This window comes from Schistocerca gregaria, chromosome X (assembly GCF_023897955.1).
Source record: "Schistocerca gregaria isolate iqSchGreg1 chromosome X, iqSchGreg1.2, whole genome shotgun sequence".
NCBI lineage: Eukaryota > Metazoa > Arthropoda > Insecta > Orthoptera > Acrididae > Schistocerca > Schistocerca gregaria.
Window position 1 is genome coordinate 742,971,485 of NC_064931.1, and position 24,680 is coordinate 742,996,164.

At 44.1% G+C, this 24,680-nt stretch overlaps 1 protein-coding gene across 1 annotated transcript in view; it reads right to left on the bottom strand.

The window, feature by feature from the left end:
* LOC126298275 (trimethyllysine dioxygenase, mitochondrial) overlaps nt 1-24,417 on the bottom strand; it is a 499,530-nt gene extending 475,113 nt beyond the window's left edge. The window contains exon 1 of the mRNA XM_049989574.1: nt 24,255-24,417. Within this exon, the coding sequence (XP_049845531.1) occupies nt 24,255-24,257 (3 nt within the window). The 5' untranslated portion in view covers nt 24,258-24,417. The remainder of the gene's footprint in view (nt 1-24,254) is intronic.
* Between the last annotated feature and the right edge of the window lie 263 nt (nt 24,418-24,680).

The following is a 24,680-nucleotide window of genomic DNA, read 5'->3' on the forward strand; positions in this document are numbered from 1 at the left end:
GAGAACACAGATCGGTGCATCGGAGGTATCATACATGCACCCGATATCCCGAAGAACTCAAAGTAAAATCTAACAGGTGCAAGAGAAGGCTATGGCCACACGAGAAGAATTTTTGTAGGTGTCGTCTTTCCTTATGGCAGTGGCTGATAAGTGTTTTATTAAAAACTCCATGTATTTCGGATTTTAACTGAAGAGAGGCAGAAAAGAGTCATCTGGCATTTTGGCTGCGATACTGTGACGTGTAGGTTTCTATTCCTCTGACCACAATGACTACATTCCACGCGACGCGCGAAAGCGGGTTTTTAACCCAGTACTTCACAGTCTTCCAGAAAATTGAGAAAACTTGTGTTTCAAGGACTCCATTGTTATAGTCACTTTGTGAGTTGCTCTGGTGCTCCAAGGCGCGGCTAATTTGCGAATACTGCTTCAACTCCATATTCTTTTTTTTTCTTTTGCAGATTTTTTCTCGAAGTAATCAGCATTTCATTGTTACAAATAGCTTTATTCGTTCGACAGAGAGCCAGGTACTACGGGTAAATACTGAAACAGAAGATGAGTCACAAAGACCCATAGGCCTATATAAGCAGACTCGGTCATTGCAGAAAGGAGATATGTCAAGAATGTAACTTTTGAGATGGTGAAAGATAACGTGATTTCTCTTCCAAAAATTAAGAGATATTTACTGCCTTTTTCTGAGACTTAGTTTAGTGCTCAAGATGCTTAATTGTTCATGTTTGAAGCCTGACATGCTTCCAAAATATTCTTTAATCGAACCTTGACTTATCCCCTTTCTGCAATGAAGCGTCGGATATACAATAAGAGTATACTGAAACCCATGTGCTGTCAGTAATTAGTGTTGAAAAACCCTAAATTACAATAATAGAAAGTATGAAAACGATATACCCTAAATTTCACACTGTTTACGATTTATAAATTTTATTTCTCCTTAAAAAAGTGTAAGGCACCGCATTTCAATCGGTTATTTCAGATCGATTATTTCAGAAAGAACACATGAGCCATTTTTCTCATTTTGAGAAAACTAAAAAAACTGCTTCAATGCTTGACATTGTTTTTATCTGACCTGTACATAACATATGTATTAAATGCCATATTTTCCCATCGTACTGACTTGCCGTTTTTATCCCTTATTGCATTCTTGATTTTGTGTTTTTAAAACTTTTTTACATGTGCTGTTTCTGCAAGAAATGACCTTAAAGAACTCTAACTAATACTTTTCTTTCAGAAATCAATGTCTTGAGCACACTGAATTAAAGCACCAAATACTTACGATAATACCATATAAATTGGCGTTGGTTGGCGTTAAAATTGATTTTCTGATGGAACAGCTTTCTGGAATATCACAGTAGCTCTCGATTCTTTGTCGATGGACATGGTTAACTGTAGGTTAGTAGAACTGGAACTTTGTCTTACCCCTTGTCAGTCCAACCATCTCACTCTTGAACTTACATTCTAATTGGTTCTTCTACATGTTATTCATTGCAGTACTTCCTCCACAGCCTACGCTTATTTTTATTTTTTTAGAATTTCAATCGTATTTTCGCTGTTTATCGAAAATCAACCTTCTTGTCAGTCGAATGTGTCATAGATTCTTCCTGCCACGGCAACAATGTGATAGGAAGGTACACAGTGATGGTCATAACTTGGAAGAAACTGCGCGTAGCTGAACAAGAACATTTAACTCTTTGACCTTTCATTTCATGACAATACATACACCGTGACGATTTCGGGCTTTATTTATAAAAATATTTTACTACTTGTCCTATAACATTATCAGGCGCACATGCGGTTACTACTGTGCTAATTTACAGGATAAAGTGCACTTGTCGGTGACTGACTTATGCTCTCATGACAGTGGAAAGTGAAAGACACTTCGACGAAACAAGTCCGTGCAGCTTAGTACCTGAAGCGTAACGTCATATAAATACCGTCATCCTACTAGGTGGTTTACTGTGTTACATTCCAGGTGAGTGAATGATGTCTTTCTAGACGTGAAAGAATATTACGGTGAAAGTAGGACAGCTACAAACAAAATGGTTCAAATGGCTCTGAGCACTATGGGGCTTAACTTCTAAGGTCATCAGTCCCCTAGAACTTAGGCCTAATTAAACCTAACTAACCTAAGGACATCACACACATCCATGCCCGAGGCAGGATTCGAACCTGCGCCCGTATCGGTCGCGCGGTTCCAGACTGTAGCGCCTAGAACCGTTCGGCCACCCCGGCCGGCAGCTCTAAACCGCTAATGGAATGTGATTCTGGTTTAGACATGCGCATGCTGCTTACTACGGTAGGGTACGATATAAGAGAACGCAGAATAGAAATGGCATGTTTCGTCTAAGTAGTTTCCTCTGTTGGAATGTCACATGCGAATAATATGGTAGAAATTCATAGCAAAAACTTCTTTTAAAGGGTGAGCTCTGTAAAGCTTCGCCGGCCAGGGTGGCCGAGCGGTTCTAGGCGCTACAGAATGGAACCGCGAGCCCGCTACGGTCGCAGGTTCGAATCCTGCCTCGGGCATGGATGTGTGTGATGTCCTTAGGTTAGTTAGGTTTAGGTAGTTCTAAGTTCTAGGGGACTGATGCCCACAGCAGTTAAGTCCCATAGTGCTCTGAGCCATTCTGTAAAGCTTCACCTTTTAATTGCATAAAATCTGTACACATAAGCGTATCACAAGTAGGTTGGTTTTCTTTATATGCGTCAGGTTTCTGAAAGTTAGTGCACTGCGTGGTATTCTACTCGCCGATGCATATTCCACTGTCCTTAGGTAGTTCTCACACATTTCAGTTACTTCTGCCTAATTCTGCCGTCATTGATATCAGCCATTTAATCTGACAGGACTACATTCATGTCAGAAAATCACGGATTTTCGAAAACTAACTCTGCATTGAACTATCAATCTGATGGCGAGAATACGGGGTGCATTCAAGTTCTAAGGCCTCCGATATTTTTTTCTCCGGACTGGAAAGAGATAGAAACATGCGCATTGTTTTAAAATGAGGCCGCGTTCATTGTCAATACGTCCCAGAGATGGCAGCACCATATGGCAGATGGAATTTTACCGCCAGTGGCGAGAATGAGAACTGTTTTAAATACCTAAAATGGCGACGTTTTCCGTACTTGAACAGCGTGCAATCATTCGTTTTCTGAATTTGCGTGGTTTGAAACCAATTGAAATTCATCGACAGTTGAAGGAGACATGTGGTGATGGAGTTATGGATGTGTCGAAAGTACTTTCGTGGGTGCGACAGTTTAATGAAGGCAGAACATCGTGTGACAACAAACCGAAACAACCTCGGGCTCGCACAACCCGGTCTGACGACATCATCGAGAAAGTAGAGAGAATTGTTTTGGGGGATCGACGAATGACTGTTGAACAGATCGCCTCCAGAGTTGGTATTTCTGTGGGTTATGTGCACACAATCCTGCATGACGACCTGAAAATGCGAAAAGTGTCATCCAGGTGGGTGCCACGAATGCTGACGGATGACCACATGGCATGTGGCATGTGGCATGTTGCCAAGCAAAGTTGACGCGCAACGACAGCATGAATGGGACTTTCTTTTCGTTGGTTGTGACAATGGATGAGACGTGGATGCCATTTTTCAATCCAGAAACAAAGCGCCAGTCAGCTCAATGGAAGCACACAGATTCACCGCCACCAAAAAAATTTCGGGTAACCGCCATTGCTGAAAAAATGATGGTGTCCATGTTCTAGGACAGCGAGGGCGTAATCCTTACCCATTGTGTTCCAAAGGGCGCTACGGTAACAGGTGCATCCTACGAAAATGTTTTGAAGAACAAATTCCTTCCTGCACTGCAACAAAAACGTCCGGGAAGGGCTGCGCGTGTGCTGTTTCACCAAGACAACGCACCCGCACATCGAGCTAACGTTACGCAACAGTTTCTTCGTGATAACAACTTTGAAGTGATTCCTCATGCTCCCTACTCACCTGACCTGGCTCCTAGTGACTTTTGGCTTTTTCCAACAATGAAAGACAGTCTCCGTGGCCGCACATTCACCAGCCGTGATGCTATTGCCTCAGCGATTTTCCAGTGGTCAAAACAGACTCCTAAAGAAGCCTTCGCCGCTGCCATGGAATCATGGCGCCAGCGTTGTGAAAAATGTGTACGTCTGCAGGGCGATTACGTCGCAAAGTAACGCCAGTTTCATCGATTTCGGGTGAGTAGTTAATTAGAAAAAAAATTGGAGGCCTTAGAACTTGAATGCACCTCATAACAACATATTTAATGTTGAAGACAGTAACACCACATTCATCTGCCCACCGTGCAATGCTAGAGGCATAGATGATGGAGGTATTGCGAACTGTAAGTCTGTGTGTGTCCTGCTCCAATGTATCAACGAGCTTGTCCTAAACCAGTTCTGTGTTCTGCTCGAATGTATCATATGCTGCACCTGCTGTGTTGATTTCCGATTTTTATGTATTCTTCCTGTATTATGAGCCCCAGGAGCTACGGCCGGCCGCTGTGGTCGAGCGGTTCTAGGCGCTTCAGTCTGGAACCGCGAGACCGCTACGGTAGCAGGTTCGAATCCTGCCTCGGGCATGGATGTGTGTGATGTCCCTAGGTTAGTTGGGTTTAAGTAGTTCTAAGTTCTAGGGGACTGACGACCTCAGATGTTAAGTCTCATAGTGCTCAGAGCCATTTGGACCATTTTGAACTACGTATGTTGCAGTAACACTAGATACAGCCTCTCTATACACTGAGGTGACAAAAGTCGTGACATACATCCTAATATCCTGTCGGACCTCCTTTTGCCCGGCGTAGTGCAGCAACTCGACATGGCATGAACTCAACGAGTTGGAAGTCCCCTGCACAAATATTGGGCCATGCTGCCTCTATAGCCGTCAATAACTGCGAAAGTGTTGCTGGTGCAGTATTTTGTGCACGAACTGACTTCTCGATTATGTCTGACATTATAAATGTTGGATGGTATTCGTGTCAGGCGGTTTGGGTGGCCAGATCATTCGCTCCAACTATCCAGAATGTTCTTCAGACCAATCAGAACAATTGTGGCGCGGTGACATGGCGCGTTGTCATGGTAACATGAAGTCTATGAATGGCTGCATACAGTAGTGCCCGAACATAACCATTTCCAGTCAATGATCTGTTCAGTTGGACCAGGGGACCCAGTCCATTCCATGTATACACCGTTCACACCATTATGGAGCCATCGTCAGCTTGTACAGTGCCTAGTTGACAGCTTGGGTCCATGGCTGCCTGGGGTCTGCGCCACACTCAAACCCTACTATCAGCTCTTATCAACTGAAATCGGAACTCATCTGACCAGGCTACATGTTCCCAGTCGTCTAGTGTCCAGTCGATAAGGTACGAGCCCAGGAGAGGCGCTGCAGGCGATATCGTGCTGTTACCAAAGGCACTCGCGTCGGTCGTACGCTGCCATAGCCCATTAGCGCCAAATTTCGCCGCACTGTCCTATCGGATCTGTTTATCGTACATCCTAAATTGATTTCTGCTGTTATTTCATGCAGTGATGCTTGTCTGTTAACACTGATGATTTTTTCATAAACGCCACTGCTCTCGGTCATTAAGTGAAGACCGTCGGCCACTGCGCTGTCCTTGGTTAGATGTAATGCCTTAAATTTGATATTCTCGGCACACTCTTGACACTGTGTGTCTCGCAATACTGAATTCCCAAATGATTTCCGAAATGGATTGTCCCATGTGTCTAGCTCCATCTACCATTCTGTGTTCAAATCTTGTTAAATCCCATCGTGGGTTCATATGACGTCGGAAACCTTTACACATGAATCACCTGAGTACAAATGACACCTCCGCCAATGCACTCCCATTTTGTACCTTATGTATGATATACTACCGCCATTTGTATATGTGCATATCTCTAGCCCATGTCATTTGGCACCTTATTGTATGCTACTAGTAAATTTGTGACGATTGGCACGTATTTTACCCTTGTTCATGTCTGTTCGTTCTGTTGTTACGGATTGTTAGCTGCAACAGACGTACCGATGGTTATTATGAACTGGAACCTCTCTGACAGAAAATCAGGAATCCAATCACATAACTGAGACTATATTCCATAAGCACGTAATTTTACTACAAGCCGTTTGTATGGTACAGTGTCAGAAGCCTTCTGAGGATCTAGAAATACATAATCAATTTAAAATACCCTACCAATAGCACTCAACACTTCGTTAGTGAAAAGAGCTAGTTGCGTTTCACAAGAACGATGTTTTCTAAAACTGTGTCAGAATAGTGAAGCAATGAATCACACACTTTGGCCCAGAGTATTGGCGGCCAGCGTCCTCCACAAGCACGCACGCCAACAGCGGTAAGTGGTACGTCACTCCAGTGAGATACACCAGCGTTCCCATTGTGAAACATTAATGTGAGGGCTTAAAGAACATTCAGCTTTGACGGGAATCAGAATGAGTTACGTCTCACATCCTGGGTTCGGTGTGGGGCGGCGGAGGGGTGAAGTGGACTGCGGTAGTCGTCATGGGGTTGTGGACCACTGCAGCTGCGGCGCGGTCGGAGCCAAACATATGTTGTAGCAGAGCTGACTTTGCAGTATGGACGCCGCAGTCTACACCCCCTCCTCGTGCACGATATACCATCAGGCCTCATTCAATGCATCAGGTACTTCGATCTATCCATGCACCGTATTTATATTCCAACGCTGTGACTATTGTTCTGTGAAAGCTGTAAGGAGGGTTAATAAAACATTGTCGGGTTTCAAGCCGCGCCGAGTGGTTTACTACCCACGAGCTTTCGGCAGAGATCTCCTCTGCCATTGTCAAGTGGATGACTGTCGTGTGGTTGTCATTGCCGTGCTTATGTAGCCGCTCCGTCGCTCGTGACGTCACTGGTGCTCGGTCCCGCACCATATATGGACATGGTAATGTTTTGGCCGCGCGACCGTCGGTCCGCTTCAACTCCCTTGAATTCCACGCTGTAATCAGCTGCAATCCACCGTCTCTATTGAAGGTGTTATCAGAAATTCTAATCTCTACGGCCTCGTTTATCACGCTATCCCGGAATCCATTAGTCCGTTTAATAATAGACGTCTCATCGAATGCAATTCGGTGTCCGTTTTCCAGAGCATGTTCTGCTACAGCTGACTTTACGGGATAGCGCAGACGGTAACACCTTTCATGTTCTATGCGGCGCTGTTGAATAGTGCGAGCAGTCTGGCCGATATAGAACTGGCCACATCCTCACGGTATCTTGTAAATTACTGGCGTTCTGAGACCTACATCGTCTTTCACAGATTTCATCAGTTGCCGGATCTTTGCCGGAGGCCTGAAGATTGTGTCTCGTAGAGGTACATCTACACTAAAGGAATAAAATCGCAACACCAAGAAGAAGTAGGCGTGTTTCTGCATCTGAAAGATGATGTCTATTACAATTTCGTGCCAGTCGAATAAGAATGGCGCCAGTAGCGTGATTATGAAGATGCAGATCAAGTTTGCTTTAAACACACGCTGTAACTTCCCAAACGTTAGTTACCATTGAGGCCAGACGTGGTGAGTTTATGTTCATTACGAATGCCTCTAAGGGGACAAATAAGTCATTGTCAATCACAAGGTATGTATGACTAGGTTGTGTAATAAGGCTACGAGAAGCTGAATGTCCCTTCTGTGATACTGTATGGAGACTTGGCAGGAATGTAGCCGCTGTACATGATTGCTGGCAGTGGCGGTCACGAGAATGAACGGTCGCAAGAAGACCGGCTCCGGACGGCACCGAGAGGAAAGACCATCATGTTTGGCCTGTGGCTCTGGCTCATCATATTGCATCTGGAGCAGCAATTTCAGCAGTAGTTGGCACCACAGTGACACAGTGAACTGTTTAAAACATGTTACTTCAAGGACAGCTCCGCGCTAGACGCCCTGTAGCGTGCATTCCACTGACCCCAAACCACAGCCATTTTCGACTTCAGTGGTGTCAAGGGAGAGGCCATTGGAAGGCAGGTTGGAGGTCTGTTGCATTTTCTGGTGAAAGCTGGTATTGTCTCGGTGCCAGTGATGCCCATATGTTGGTTAGAAGGAGGCCAGTTTAGGCCCTGCCACGCACTGTACGGTGGCTTGCGGAGTATCTATGAAGATGTAGGTGAACCTGTCTGTATGTTAGACACATTGGACCTACACCTGGAGTTATGATGTGGGGTGCGATTTCGTATGACAGCAGGAGCATTCTAGTGGTTATTCTATGTATTCTGACTGGGAAATTTGTACGTCAGTTTGGTGATTCGACCTGCTGACCTGCCATTCATGAGCAGCATTCCAGAGGGCGTTTTCCAACAGGATACTGCTCGTCCACATATCGCTGTTGTAACCCAACATGCTCGGCAGAGTACCGACATGTTGCTTTGGCCTGTTAGATCACCAGATCTGTTTAAAATCGGGCACATATGGGACATCATCGGACGACAACTCCTGCGTCATCCACAAACAGCATTAACCATACTTGTACTGACCTACCAAGTGCAACAGGCATGGAACTCCATCCCGCAAACTGACATCCGGCACCTGTACAACACAATGCATGTAAGTTTTCGTACTTACATTCAACATTCTGGCGGGTGCACCGGTTATTAATGTACCAGCATTACACATTTGCAATGGCTTATCTCACTCTTGTATTAATCTGTGATCCCGTAATGTTAAACACTTAAATATGTTACCTAGACAATTGCATTCCTAAAATTTCATTGCTCTACGTTAATTATATTTTGGTGCTGTGATTTTTTTCCGTCAGTGTATGTACAAGCTTCCACTCTTCTACAGGATTTCTGAACCATTTTCTGAAGAATGCCGGTACGACTGACTCCTTCAACAAGACGTTTTAGCGGGATGTCTTTTTTTTGTGGTCACGTTTCTGAGCACTATGGGACTCAACTGCTGAGGTCATTAGTCCCTTAGGACTTAGAACTACTTAAACCTAACTAACCAAAGAACATCACACACATCCATGCCCGAGGCAGGATTCGAACCTGCGACTGTAGGGGTCGCGCGGTTCCAGACTGTAGCGCCTAGAACCGCGTGAAATGATCGTGTGTGACTTGGAGAAAATCTTTCAAAGTTGTGGAAGTATACCATATGCGGTAGAGAAATGGTATGGTTCACTCCCCCCCCCCCCCCCCCCAAAAAAAAAAAAAATTCCTTTCTTCATTTGGCAGATTCTGATTTTAATAGAGAGTGTAACTTGATTTTTCAATTTTCATTGAGTAAAAGAGAAGTGATTTCTGGCGTTCCCCCAAGATAGTGTTATAGGCCTTATCTATATAAACGATTTGGAAGGCAATCTGAGTAGCCGTCTGAGGTTGTTTGTAGATGACGCTGTCGTTTATCGACTAGTTAAGTCATCAGAAGATTAAAACAAATTGCAAAACGATTTAGAAAAGATATCTGTGTGGTGCAAAAATTGGCGGTTGACCCTAAATAACGAAAAGTGTGAAATCATAGGAATCCGTTAAACTTCGGTTACATGATAAATAAGTCGGATCCAAAGACCGTAAATTCAACTAAATATCTAGGAATTGCAATTATAGACAGCTTAAATTGGAAAGAACATACAGAAAATGTTGTGGGGAAGGCAAACCAAAGACTGCGTTTTATTGGCAGGACACTTAGAGAATGTAACAGATCTACAAAAGAGACTGCCTACACTACGCTTGTCCGTCCTCTGTAAAAGTACTGCTGCGCGATGTGGGATCCTTACCAGATGGGATTAAATGAGTACATTGAGAAGGTTCAAAGAAGAACAGCACGTTTTGTATTATCGCGAAAGAGGAGAGAGAGTGCCACTGAGATGATACAGGATTTAGGGTGGACATCATTAAAGCAAAGGCGTTTTTCGATGTGGCGGAATCTTTTCACGAAATTTCAATCACCAACGTTCTCCTCCGAATACGGATATATTTTGTTGACACCGGTCTACATAGGGAGAAACGATCACCATAATAAAATAAGGGAAATCAGAGCTCAGACGGAAAGATGTAGGTGTTCATTTTTTCCACGCGCTGTTCGAGATTGGGATAATAGAGAATTATTGTGAACATGGTTCGATGAACCCTCTGCCTCGCACATAAATGTGATTTGCTGACTACCAATGTAGATGTAAATATAGATGTAGATGACAAGAATCATCCCCATTAGAAGGATGCTTTGGAGCCCTAAGCGCCTTCAGTCGCCAGATCATGGTGACAGGATACGCTGTGGTCTATCAACTGACACTGGTGACGGTTTCTTAGTGTTGAAATGCCGTGGGTAAGAAGGGAACGGCCCATATTCTTGTAAGATGTTGGTGTTTCGTCACATACCTTTACAGTCGCTAACGGAATGACGGAAAATACACAATTTCTGTACCGTAATTGGATGTGAATTTCGTAAACAGCTGACGTTTTATGCCTGAGGAAACCTATAAATGATTTGTGTCATACAGAATCGATGTTGCATTTGGCGTAAAAGATAGCAGTCTCACCTTCTGAAAGTTTGCAACAACTGTGTGTGGAACTTCCTGGCTGAATATACTTCAGGCGCTGGAAATAGATTTCCTACAATGAAATGTTAACAGCGCCTTATTCTAGATGACAAACAGGTTAGAAGTCGAGCAGTTCTAAATTTAGTGTGTGTTTAAGTGCAAAATCGTGTAGCCTTAGAAATGTGTCTGTGAATTGAGTCGCCTTATGTGCGTCAGTTATGGTGGGGCACAAAGTCTGTATGGGACAAAAGGCGAGGGATTTCCACTTGCATTCAAACTGTATGACATGTCACAGGATGCTTCAGACCTTGCTCGTGCCAGAGACATCATGTCAGGTGCTTTCAGCTTGCAGTTCAACACTAGCCAGCCTATGGAGTCATAGTGTGACGTGATTAACACATGTGTTGCCTACCGTACAGACATATCTCTCCATGCAGTGTGGTACGGAAGCTGTTCGCTACCATACCCAGCCTTCCTGGTGCAGCCAGTACAGGCAGACAGCTCTCAGCGGCAGTAGAATGGGGGAGGGGGAGCGATGGAAGGCTCTTCCCCCTTTCCTTTCCTATTCCCATTAAACATGTTAGTGTTAACCGTACAGGATCCATCCACGTCTATTCAGCTTTAAAGTTAGGCCAAGTGCTCTAATTCTGACAACCAGCGGACTTCTTATCATTGTAAACTTGCGATAAGTGGCTTTTTTCAACATTTTAAACTTATGGTTAGGGGTGCGGAGGGAAACTGTTAAAATTTAACGTCATAGGGGTGGGGTAAATTGTTTAAGCATAGCAGATGTGGACTTAGGGAAAAGTGGGCTTGCAGTTTTTGAATTTAAAGAACACTATGCTGTATGGTACATGTGTTGGCTATTTTGAATTTTCTACCAAACTATTACTCAGGGTCACCAATGTCTAAATGGTGACATCAGAGCGTAACTGTTTAGCTTAGAACAGGCGGTATGGAATTCCACACCTACAGCCACTGACCTGACTGACAGAAATAGCAAAACATGTCTCTTCAGGACTGGGCACTGTCTAGCAGGCCATTTACGTCCCTTTGTCCTAGCATCTTGGATTGTGACGTTATACAGCTGCGCCAGTATTCCAGGTCAGCCATCTTGGATTCTGACGTCTCAGTAAGGCTGCACCAGTATCCCTGGCCCATCATCTCGATTTCTGACGTCGTAGGGTTGTGTCAGTATGCCCTGCCACCATGCTGGATCACCATCTTCGATTCTGACGTGATAGAAGGGCTCCATCAAAATTCCAGGCCAGTCATATTGGATTACCATTTTGATTTATCTATTTAGCACAAGTTACCTATTTCCACCAGCATGACAGTGTTCGGTTTGGATTTTTTGATTTCCTGACAGTTTATACTTACGACAACAACCCACATCCACAGTACCATCAAAGGAGTGGGACAAAGCACAGGCTGTTTTTTTTAATTTATCATCAAAATTTTCATTTTCCGCTGTGTTATATACAGGGCAATTGACCTATGTCGGAGGCGTGCAGGACAGAGGGTTGGGGAAATCAGATGACTCATCGATGCACAGTCCATCCCTACATCCACTGTAAAATCGACGTGGCCGTGGATGTTGGTGATGTGGCACAACAAGTCTTCCAAATTTTCACGTCCCTGAGGCCATACAACACTGTGTCGTTGATGTAACGTCAAAAGCAACTAGGCTTTGCAGGAGTCATCTCCAGGGAGACGTCCTCAAAGTGCCCTATAACTGTAGCTAATAGTTTGCCCGTCACGACGCTGACAGTCTGATTAAAAAATTAACCACCAAACAAAAAGTGTGATGACGTCAGAGTGTGCTTGAATAAATCCACAACCGTCTCATCAAAGATCTGAGAGGGCAGATCTGTAGTCTTTGATGAGAATGCGCGTGTATAATGAGACCACAAATAAAACCGACCATCATATCTCCTTCTCCACGGCGCAGGCGTTTAATTCGGGCGAAGAAGACGGTTAATTGTTGTTATTGTGTACACAGTGACCGACGTGCCGAGTAAGGAGGCTGGCCAGATGTTTTGCGAGTCTATAAGTCTGTAACCCAATGGTGCATACGATGCGCCGTAGGGATCTTTCCCTTATATGGACTTCTTGCTGGCCTTAAAATGTAGGTGGCCGAGATGTTTGAGGGAGAAAACTTTTAATAACAGTAATGACAGTCTTCCAGGGATGACCGCTTGAGAAGCTCCGACGTCTTCCTCATTATTTTGGATATTGGGTCCTGTGAAAACTATTGGTACGTTTCCTCCTCCAGCATCAGCCGGATCTTGATGCCATAGTCGGCTTGATCCACTATGACTGCTCCACTGCCCTTAACAGCTAGCAACACTGCCACGAGAAGATCGTTGCGGAGCTCGATAAGGAGTTGGCGGGTTTGATTTTGAAAGAATGCAGCTCTTTTCTCGTCGAATTTTCTCTACAGTTTCACTGCGAATCTTGCAAACTGCTTGCTCCACACTACTTGGTACGTCAGCGAAGGGGATACCCCGTAGCGAAAGTGCAAAGTTAAGTCTCCTTTTAAGAGCTGAAACAGTACCTGCGTCGATGTATCTCGCCGTCATGTTGATAGAGATGCGTCCTGTTGTTTTCTGTTTTGTCTCATGTTGTTGTTCTTGTGAAAACTGACTGTATTTCTCTTCCTGCCTTTCCGTGGTTTGCCTCTGCGATGTCATCTATGTCATCTTTTGAGCTACTGTGACTGCATCAGTTTAGTCTCACTCTAAAACTGAAAGTGACTGCTAGCCGCAGGTGCGTGGCCATAGGATCGCGGCCGTTTGTATTTCCGGTGTAATGTACCCTCTCTCGCAGCAGGGCGAAGCTAGCAGGACGAACTATTCATCTGGCCACAGCAGTGTCGATAAGGTAGCTCACGGCTTAGCAGGCAGGACGCAAAGCTTAACAAATTAGCCTTCTTAACGCGCAGCTTTCGCAGGAGTTTAACGCTGCGCAACGCTCCCTCCCTGTAAAAGGATATTATGCATTCTGCCGAAAGCTCGTGGGTTTTTAATCACTTGACGCGCCTGGAAGTTCGAGAGAATTCTATCAGTATACGCCATGAAGCCATGCTTTCGAATTTATGATGCGTCACTAAATGAAATTTTTAACCAATAAGAAGATATAACATGCTTGCGCCACTTATACTCTTGCCAAGCTTTTCTTTTTATTTGTTCATAATTTCCCAGCGTCGGTGTGTCTTTCATTTTCGGATCCCTCACACTCTCTGAGCGATGAGACGCCTATGCTGAAATTCATCGACAGCTAAGATTAATGTTTCGTCCTCCGAGTATATGGCCAGACACTGTGAGAATTTTACGTGATTTTTATTTATTTTATTCATTTTTTGAAATACCAAGAAAACTTGGTCATAAGCAGGGCTCCATTTCTGTGTACTCCCCTTGTTTTGTAATACTATAAGATGGTGTGATATTTCCGTCAATAGCTGTAAAAAAAAGAAGAGGTATAGTAACTGTCAATGAGGGTGTAAGCGTACGGAATAGGTTCCCAGGTACGTGAATGCTCAAAGACTTCTTAAGTAACAGAACCCAGTAAGTTGCCTCAATGGCGAGTGTTCATCAGAAACAAGGGTATCGTCAGGAGTATCCCAGGGAAACGTGACAGGACTACTGTTATTTTCTATATAAATAAATGATCTGTCAGACACAGTAAGCGGGAGTCTGCGGCTTTTTGCTGATGATGCTGTGGTGTATGGCAAGGTGACGTCGTTCAGTGACTGTAGGAGAGTACACGACTACTTAGACAAAATTTCTAGTTGGTGGGATAAATCGCAGCTAGCTCTAAATGTAGACAAATGTAAGCTACTGCAAATGAATAGGAAAAGTAAACCCATAATGTTCGAATACAATATTGGTTATGTGCTGCTATCTATCTAGGAGTAATGTTGCAAAAAATGGTTAAAATGGCTCTGAGCGCTATGGGGCGCAACTGCTGTGGTCATCAGTCCCCTAGAACTTAGAACTACTTAAACCTAACTAACCTAAGGACATCACACACATCCATGCCCGAGGCAGGATTCAAACCTGCGACCGTAGCAGTTGTACGGTTCCGGACTGCGCGCCTAGAACTGCGAGATCACCGCGGCCACCACATGTAAGGAACGTAGCAGGAAAGGCGAATGGTCGACTTCAGTTTATTGAGGGAATTTTAGGAAGGTGTGGTTCATCTGTAAAGGAGACGGGGTATAGGACACTAGTGTGACCATTATTGAGTACTGTTTGGGATCATCGCCAGGTCGGATTAAAGGAAGACATCAAAGCAGTTCAGAGACGGGCTGCTAGATTTGTTACCAGTAGGTTCGAGCAACACGCAAGTATTACCGAGATGATAATTAAATTGACACCCCAGCTGCAAACAGACGTTTATATACATAATTGGGGACATGTTGAAAATGTGTGCCCCGACCGGGACTCGAACCGGGGATCTCCTGCTTACATGGCAGACGCTCTATCCATCTGAGCCACCGAGGGCACAGAGGCTAATGCGCATGCAGGAACTTATCCCTTGCACGCTCCCCGTGTTTGTCCATCGCACTCACTATTCGTGGCAGATTAATCTACCAAGTCCCGTACGAGTTGGGGCATTGCGTGTGCGTTCGCACACGGTCATTGGCCGGGTAGCCATATTTTAACTATATATGAAGGTAGTACCTGTTCCAGAAAGAACAGATACCATTAATGACCGTACAGCTTCTCTAGAATGAAATGATAATTAAATCGACACCCTCGCTGCAAACAGGCGTTGATATACATAATTGGGGACATGTTGAAAATGTGTGCCCTGACCGGGACTCGAGCCCGGTATCTCCTTCTTACATCACTGAATGGGAATCATTGAAGGAAAGGCAACGGTCTTTTCGAGAAGCACTACTGTGAAAATTCAGAGAAGCGGTATTTGAGGCTGACTGCCGCCAATGTACATTTCACTAAGGACCATGAGGATAAATTAGAGATTAGAGAGATTAGAGTTCGCACTGAGGTCGTTTTTACCTCTCTCTATTTGCGAGTGGAACAGAAAAGGAAATTACTAGTAGTGGTACAGGCTGCGCTCCGCCACGCATCATGGGGTAGCTTGCGGTGTATGTATGTAGATGCAGACCATTCCTAGGAATGATTGAAATTCCTGACGAGCTTTCAGTCTTGGTAAGTGAACTTATATGGCACTAATTAATAAGTTCGCATAGGGACGTTGACATACTTGATTTACAGACTTGAATTTAGATCATCAGCTCAATCCCTGTAGATCAGTTACCAAGGAAATATAAAAATGAGCGGGTACTTTCAGCTACTGATTAATCTCGTAATGCACAGCCACCACATGAGCTCTTGTACATCTACATCTACATCTACATGATTACTCTGCAATTCACATTTAAGTGCTTGGCAGAGGATTCATCGAACCAGAATCATACTATCTCTCTACCATTCCACTCCCGAACAGCGCGCGGGAAAAAGAACATCTAAACCTTTCTGTTCGAGCTCTGATTTCTCTTATTTTATTTTGATGATCGTTCCTACCTATGTAGGTTGGGCTCAACAAAATATTTTCGCATTCGGAAGAGAAAGTTGGAGACTGAAATTTCGTAAGTAGATCTCGCCGCGACGAAAAATGTCTTTGTTTTAATGACTTCCATCCCAACTCGCGGATCATATCTGCCACACTCTCTCCCCTATTACGTGATAATACAAAACGAGCTGCCCTTGTTTGCACCCTTTCGATGTCCTCCGTCAATTCCCCCTGGTAAGGATACCACACCGCTCAGCAATATTCTAACAGAGGACGAACGAGTGTAGTGTAAGCTGTCTCTTTAGTGGACGTGTTGCATCTTCTAAGTGTCCTGCCAATGAAAGGCAACCTTTGGCTCGCCTTCCCCACAATATTATCTATGAGGTCTTTCCAACTGAAGTTGTTCGTAATTTTAACACCCAGGTACTAAGTTGAATTGACAGCCTTGAGAATTGTACTATTTATCGAGTAATGGAATTCCAACGGATTTCTTTTGGAACTCATGTGGATCACCTCACACTTTTCGTTATTTAGCGTCAACTGCCACCTGCCACACCATACAGCAATCTTTTCTAAATCGCCTTTCAACTGATATTGGTCTTCGGATGACCTTACTAGACGGTAAATTACAGCATCATCTGCGAACAACCTAAGAGAACTGCTCAGATTGTCACCCAGGTCATTTATATAGATCAGGAACAGCAGAGGTCCCAGGACGCTTCCCTGGGGAACACCTGATATAACTTCAGTTTTACTCGATGATTTGCTGTCTGTTACTACGAACTGCGACCTTCCTGACAGGAAGGAAGGAAGATTAGGGTTTAATGTGTCGTCCACGACGAGGTCTCTAGAGACGGAGGGTGACCTCGGATTGTGTGGGCAACGCCGTTAATCGAACTTACACAATAACAGCTGAGCGTCGGGCAGTTGTGCCTTTATCTCTCGTTCGAGAGGTGTGGCCCCAACGTCAGCCGCTGCTGTAGTCCAAAGTTTTGCGATAATCATTCCGGCGGCGCCTCCAATATAGGAATATACACTCCTGGAAATTGAAATAAGAACACCGTGAATTCATTGTCCCAGGAAGGGGAAACTTTATTGACACATTCCTGGGGTCAGATACATCACATGATCACACTGACAGAACCACAGACACATAGATACAGGCAACAGAGCATGCACAATGTCGGCACTAGTACAGTGTATATCCACCTTTCACAGCAATGCAGGCTGCTATTCTCCCATGGAGACGATCGTAGAGATGCTGGATGTAGTCCTGTGGAACGGATTGCCATGCCATTTCCACCTGGCGCCTCAGTTGGACCAGCGTTCGTGCTGGACGTGCAGACCGCGTGAGACGACGCTTCATCCAGTTCCAAACATGTTCAATGGGGGACAGGTCCGGAGATCTTGCTGGCCAGGGTAGTTGACTTACACCTTCTACAGCACGTTGGGTGGCACGGGATACATGCGGACGTGCATTGTCCTGTTGGAACAGCAAGTTCCCTTGCCGGTCTAGGAATGGTAGAACGATGGGTTCGATGACGGTTTGTATGTACCGTGCACTATTCAGTGTCCCCTCGACGATCACCAGAGGTGTACGGCCAGTGTAGGAGATCGCTCCCCACACCATGATGCCGGGTGTTGGCCCTGTGTGCCTCGGTCGTATGCAGTCCTGATTGTGGCGCTCACCTGGACGGCGCCAAACACGCATACGACCATCATTGGCACCAAGGCAGAAGCGACTCTCATCGCTGAAGACGACACGTCTCCATACGTCCCTCCATTCACGCCTGTCGCGACACCACTGGAGGCGGGCTGCACGATGTTGGGGCGTGAGCGGAAGACGGCCTAACGGTGTGCGGGACCTAGCCCAGCTTCATGGAGACGGTTGCGAATGGTCCTCGCCGATACCCCAGGAGCAACAGTGTCCCTAATTTGCTGGGAAGTGGCGGTGCGGTCCCCTACGGCACTGCGTAGGATCCTACGGTCTTGGCGTGCATCCGTGCGTCGCTGCGGTCCGGTCCCAGGTCGACGGGCACGTGCACCTTCCGCCGACCACTGGCGACAACATCGATGTACTGTGGAGACCTCACGCTCCACGTGTTGAGCAATTCGGCGGTACGTCCACCCGGCCTCCCGCATGCCCACTATACGCCCTCGCTCAAAGTCCGTCAACTGCACATACGGTTCACGTCCACGCTGTCGCGGCATGCTACCAGTGTTAAAGACCGCGATGGAGCTCCGTATGCCACGGCAAACTGGCTGACACTGACGGCGGCGTTGCACAAATGCTGCGCAGCTAGCGCCATTCGACGGCCAACACCGCGGTTCCTGGTGTGTCCGCTGTGCCGTGCGTGTGATCATTGCTTGTACAGCCCTCTCGCAGTGTCCGGAGCAAGTATGGTGGGTCTGACACACCGGTGTCAATGTGTTCTTTTTTCCATTTCCAGGAGTGTATATAGAGGTCCGTTCCACGCCTCGCTGTCTGAGGTAAGCCACAAGGAAAATTAAATAGGGTAACGATGCGAAAGGAAATCGGCAACACCCTTTTCAAAGAAACCATTTCGGTATTCAATTTGATAGAATTAGCAAACCACAGAGAACCTAAATCGGAATGGTTCATCATAAACTGGAACCACCCTTTCCCCAAAAGCGAATTGGTTCATCAGGAATTGGAACCGCACAGCGCCATTTCGCTCAGTGAGTCTGAAGTTATTAATCCGAAATTTCCTTCCTATCAAAAATAACCTTCGCTCTTCCTTAGATGTTTGAAATCGGGAACAGCGAGAAGACTCAGAATCGATTCGTTATCATATAAAAATGAATTGGTCATTAGTTACAACCAATACGTTGCGTCCCATATTCGTGGGTGTTCGTAGATTACAGACATACTAAGGTAGTGTGTCTAATGTGTGTCGCGCAGCTGTCAAAATTTTCACATCATTTGTTTTTTGTTGTTATATATTATTTTGTAAAGGAAATCAGTGGACGAAAAGAAAGAACATTTTGACTTGCGACCCCTTGTCGATACCGGTCATTAGAAACGGGGCAGAGACACAGGTTGATACTAACAGGAAATTAAATATACAGTGAACTCTTTAAAAAAAAATAATAATAACAGCTCGATATTTGCCATAAGAGAAATCACAAAAAAACTAAATCGTTATGTCTGAGCGGGATTTGAACCACATATCTCCAGAATGCGAGTCCACTGTGCTAATGGTTCAGGACACAGACTAACTGTCTATAAGTGCATTAGGGCATCGGAGCTCCAAGTCCCCATCCGATTGACAGATCACCGTCAAAACTATCACCCTACGAGATGCCTCAGACATTTTTAACTTAAATCAGTACGTTGTTCTAGAATCTGGTATTCATAAAATGTAATGTGATTTCCAGTCAGAAAGGTAATAAATGACGGAAAGTCATCGAGTGAAACAGAAGTCATATTTGGTGTTCACCAAGGAAGCGTTATACGCCCTCTGCTGTTCTTGATCTACATAAACTATCTAGGAAATAATTTGAACAGTTCTCTTAGTTGTTTTTTGCCGTCTTGTAAAGCCATCAGATTATCAAAACAAACTGCAAAATGATTTAGACAAGATATGTGTATGGTGGAAAAAGTGGAAATTGACTCTAAGTAACGAAAAGTGTGAGGTCATCCACATGAGTACTAAAATGAATTATGATTACACGATAAATTACACAAATTTAAAGGCTGTAAACTCAATTAAATGCTTAGGGATTACAATACCTTGAGAGAAAGCAAACCAAAACTTGCAATTTATTGGCAGAACACTTAGAAACCGTAACAACTCTACTAAAGGGACTGCTTACATTACGCTTGTCCACTCTCTTCTGGCGTATTTCTGTGCGGTGTTGGATCCGCACCAAAAAAGGACTGGCAGATGATATCGAAAATGTTCAGAGAAAAGAAGCTCGTTTTGTATTATCGCGAAATAGGGGAGAGAATGCCATGGATATGATTCACAAATTGGGGTTGCTGTCTTAAAAACAAAGGCGTTTTTCGCTGCTGCAGGATCTTCTCCTGAAATTTCAGTCACCAACTTTCTTCTCGTAATACTTTTTTCTTTTTTTTTTTTGTTTCTTTCACCTACATAGGGAGAAATGATCATCATAATAAAATAAGGAAAATCAGAGCTCGCATGGAATGATTTAAGTGATCGTTTTTCCCGCGCTGTTCGAGAATGGGACGGCAGAGAAGTAGCCTGAAAGTGGTTCAAAGAACCCTCTGCCAGGCTCTTAATTGCGAATTACAGAGTAATCATGTAGATGTCGCTGTAATACACCATCATCACTCTTCCACAACCAGACCTGATGGTGGCGATTAAATACTTTTTGCTGGTACTGGGATTCGCACTGAGTACCTTTGATACTAACGCGACCTACTGTTAGCGTTTACATAGGTACGTCATGATACAAGATTGCAAGATTTTAAACAAAATTTCTCATAGTGCAACAACCATACTTCAAATAATTTCAGAAATCACTTTCATTAGCAAGCAACTAAAACGACAACTTTTAATAAGTTAGTTTCCACTGATACTATATCTGCAAGCAATGTAGTTTCTGTTTTTCACTGTCTCTCGGCAATGTAAATGGCTCACAGGAATAGAGCGTTCCAGAAATTCTGTGAAACAAGGGAATGGTAAATGTTAAATGATAGCGAAGAGATAGAACGCGATAGTATTGATTACAATGTTAGTTGTAAATATCATGAGCACGTCACATCTTATAAGTATTTATCGGTAATACAAGAAGAGATATAAAAAGGGATCACCACGTAAAGCCGGTGTTAGGGAAGGTGAATGGAACACTGATTAAACCGAAGGATTCTGGAAAATCCAAGGGATCTAAAAGGAAATTACATACAAGACGCTAGTATAACGAATTTTAGAGAAATGCTCCAGTGTTTGTAGCCCTTATCAAGCAATGAAAATATACATCAGACGAATTCAGAGACGCGCTAGCAGGATCGTAACGGTTTCATAAAGCCAATACGAAAGTGTAACAGAAATTCTTGTGGAGATTAAATGGGAATCCTAGAAATAAAGACGGAGTTGTTTCCATGAAATTCTAACGGGTAGATTTAGAGAACTTGTATTTGAGGAAGACGGAGTGACCACTATGTTGACACCGTCGTATATTTTGCGCGGGGATCGTGAGGAAAAAGTAAGAGAGCTGCTGTGCTGTGCTGAGTAAGTTTTTAAAGAAACCGAACAGCTAATACATATACAGAATTTACACAATTTTGCTGTTCTTCCTAAGATCTATTTTTAACGATATACTTTAACGATTTTACAAATGTATCTATACATAATTTCCACAATTTTACTGTTCTTCTTAAAATATATTTTCATTCTAATCTCCAAATGTTTCTAGATTATTTGTAATGAATCGTTTCCTCTTGTGAACAGTGATGTATTGCAGATTATCCACAACAACATAATGGTGTTAATCTGGCGCCACATCTGTAAACAACACCTCTTTTATCTTTGGTGAGTGATATCGACCTCCAGTGTTATACAAGTGCCAAGTACATTTTTGACAACTGACAGACACATAAACCCGGAAGTCTCCATGCAAACGGCGTCCTAAAACATTATTACAGGCACCAACAGATGGCACACATATACAACGATGTATTTAGTTCATTCTAGTGATTTTTTGAAGACTTTAAATAACTAACTACCAATACAAATAAGTCAATATGTATAATTTTCATATTAATACGCCATACATTTGGTTTCATTACTAATAAATAGCAGTAGCTATAGAACTAACGCTCTTATAGTGCTAATTATTTGATCCAGACGACACTCTGGACCTCAGTTAACGAATTACACTAGATTGTCATGAACTTTAAGAAGCTGGTTGTAACATAGATTATGAGCCATAACTGAATATAAATTCGTTTCTTGATTAATTAAATTTAAAAGAAAAATATTTAAGAATGAAGACTCAAATGATATGTAAGTCGTTCCCCATTGGCTGACGGCGATGCCTTAAGCTCTGGATCACCCTCTCTCTACCCTATATAACTCGTGGTTGCCTAGCCATCAGCACCAGTTACAATGACTGAGGCATCCACAGCGGGGCAGGCGCCATTGCCGTCATCCACATGGGTAATGATACATCGGTTTAGAGTATACTTTTATAACATTGGCTTCTGTATGTGATAAAGCATTGTTACTTTTGTTATTACAGTGCAAACTCTGAGGAAGGCCCTAATTAATGGATGCTGAGCTGTCGAGCTGCACGGCGAACGGATTTCAAATGGTTCAATTGGCTCTGAGCACTATGGGACTTAACATCTGTGGTCATCAGTCCCCTAGAACTTAGAACTACTGAAACCTAACTAACCTAAGGACATCACACACATCCATGCCCGAGGCAGGATTCGAACCTGCGACCGTAGCGGTCACGCGGTTCCAGACTCACGAGCCTAGAACCGCACGCCCACACCTGCCGGCCGAACGGATTTCTAGGACACTTTGTGAAACTATGACGGATGCGTTCGACGTCTGTGCCAGACACTCAGGGACGGCCCGGCGATTTGCCTTTATACAAACAACCTGTTTCTCCAAACTGTTCATCCCATCGTTTAATGCTCTGTGCTGTAGGAGAATCCACACCATACCTAGTACGCCGCCCGGGGTATCCGCGCAGTCTAGGGGCCTTGCCAAGGCACGCGGGACTCCCCCATCTGAGGTTCGAGTGCTCCCTCGGGCATATATATATATATATATATATATATATATATATATATATATATATATATATATGCCAAGGCACGCGGGACTCCCCCATCTGAGGTTCGAGTCCTCCCTCGGGCATATATATATATATATATATATATATATATATATATATATGTGTGTGTGTGTGTGTGTGTGTGTGTGTGTGTGTGTGTGTGTGTTTAAGTTAGCTGAACAGTTATTACTGTCCCACACTGCGCAAAACGTAGAGCACAAAACGCTTTGTGTTGTCCCGAGATCATTTTTACTAGAACTGAAGTGGATGCACACTGCTACTACCTAGCAGGAGCCAACTAAAACTCGAGAGCTTGCTCTTTCCAACAGTACGTTGTTAGCGCATTTATCTCAAATAACACTATACTTATGATTTTTTTAAATCGGATGATTATTTTTGATACGCCCTGTATTTCAGAGTTACAACCATTTGAAAACTTGTTAGTAACGCGACACCTTTTACAGGTAATTTATTAGGCGTGATCCAGTACGTGACTAGTATTACGGTTCCACATATTAATAGGCAAGGAAGTAGCTCATATACTCGTTGACGGGTTATCTTCAATGTGATGCAGTGGAGCCTATTCCAACTGCGGTGTGCATCGTCTCCTTGGAGCAACGCATCACGCCTGCTGACGGCGAACGTACCCTTTCTCGAAGCCGTTGCAAAAAGGGTATGCGATGGAGTCGGACGTTGTGAAGAACGATCTTAGTAAAGGCGACGAGCAGCTCTTCGATCACCGCGAGCTTCGCCATTCAGAAAGATCATGCCGGTGTAGTTTACAAACATATGCTCAACCGTGTGGCTCCAACACTCAGACACCTGAATGAGGCTCGAACCAGATGAAAGAGGTAGGACAGACGTCAAATGACATCACCTGGTCCGACGTAACCACCAGCCCCCCCCCCCCCCTCCTACCATGATTACCCTTTGCATACCTACCTATCAAACATGTTTTCAAATGTCTGCCGACATGGGTTCCTATTTAAAAAATATTATCTACTCACTTCCCTCTACAAGATACAAGATCTAAAAGTCCGTAACGGTCGTTTCCGAACACCTTGTGTGTGTAGACGTCGTGTATATACCTTTTGAGATACCGTAGAATTCAAAATGTCTCATGGTGCTCCACATACATTCTTGAAACGGCAGCATTCAAAAATGGTTCAAATGGTTCTGAGCACTATGAGACTTAACTTGTAAGGTCATCAGTCCCCTAGAACTTAGAACTACTTAAACCTAACTAACATAAGGACATCACACACATCCATGCCCGAGGCAGGATTCGAACCTGCGACCGTAGCGGTCGCGCGGTTCCAGACTGTAGCGCCTAGAACCGCTCGGCCACCCCGAATGGCAAATGGTGGTATTACTTGACAGGTGATTGTGTTTAACAACAGCATTGTATTTCATTAAATCTGACCACTACTCACCATTGCCCTGATTTGTGTATGATGAAACCTCACTCACGTGTGCGATGTCGACTGCCCAGCAGACGCGCAGCATAGAGCAGGCGGGAGAAATGTTTACATAAGCTGATAACGGCCACTGAGAATAATCTCCGTCTGCTGCTGTCAGAAGTCCGCTGCACAGCGTCAGGAGCATTCTCACATACGTGATAACGTTTCTGTTCCCACTGCCTACTTTTATTCTTAACGCCAAACAGGAAATATTCCCGGCCTATAATGAACTGCAGCACAAAAATCGTACCCCTCTTAACGAAAGTTAAAAAGCTATAATTACTGTAGCAAATCGTTTCTGTGAATGAACAGGACTCTTAACAGAATAGATAACAAAGTAGCAAACAGTTGGCCGTATAGCCGTGAGTCTTACAGCAGTCATTGCATACTAGAAGACTA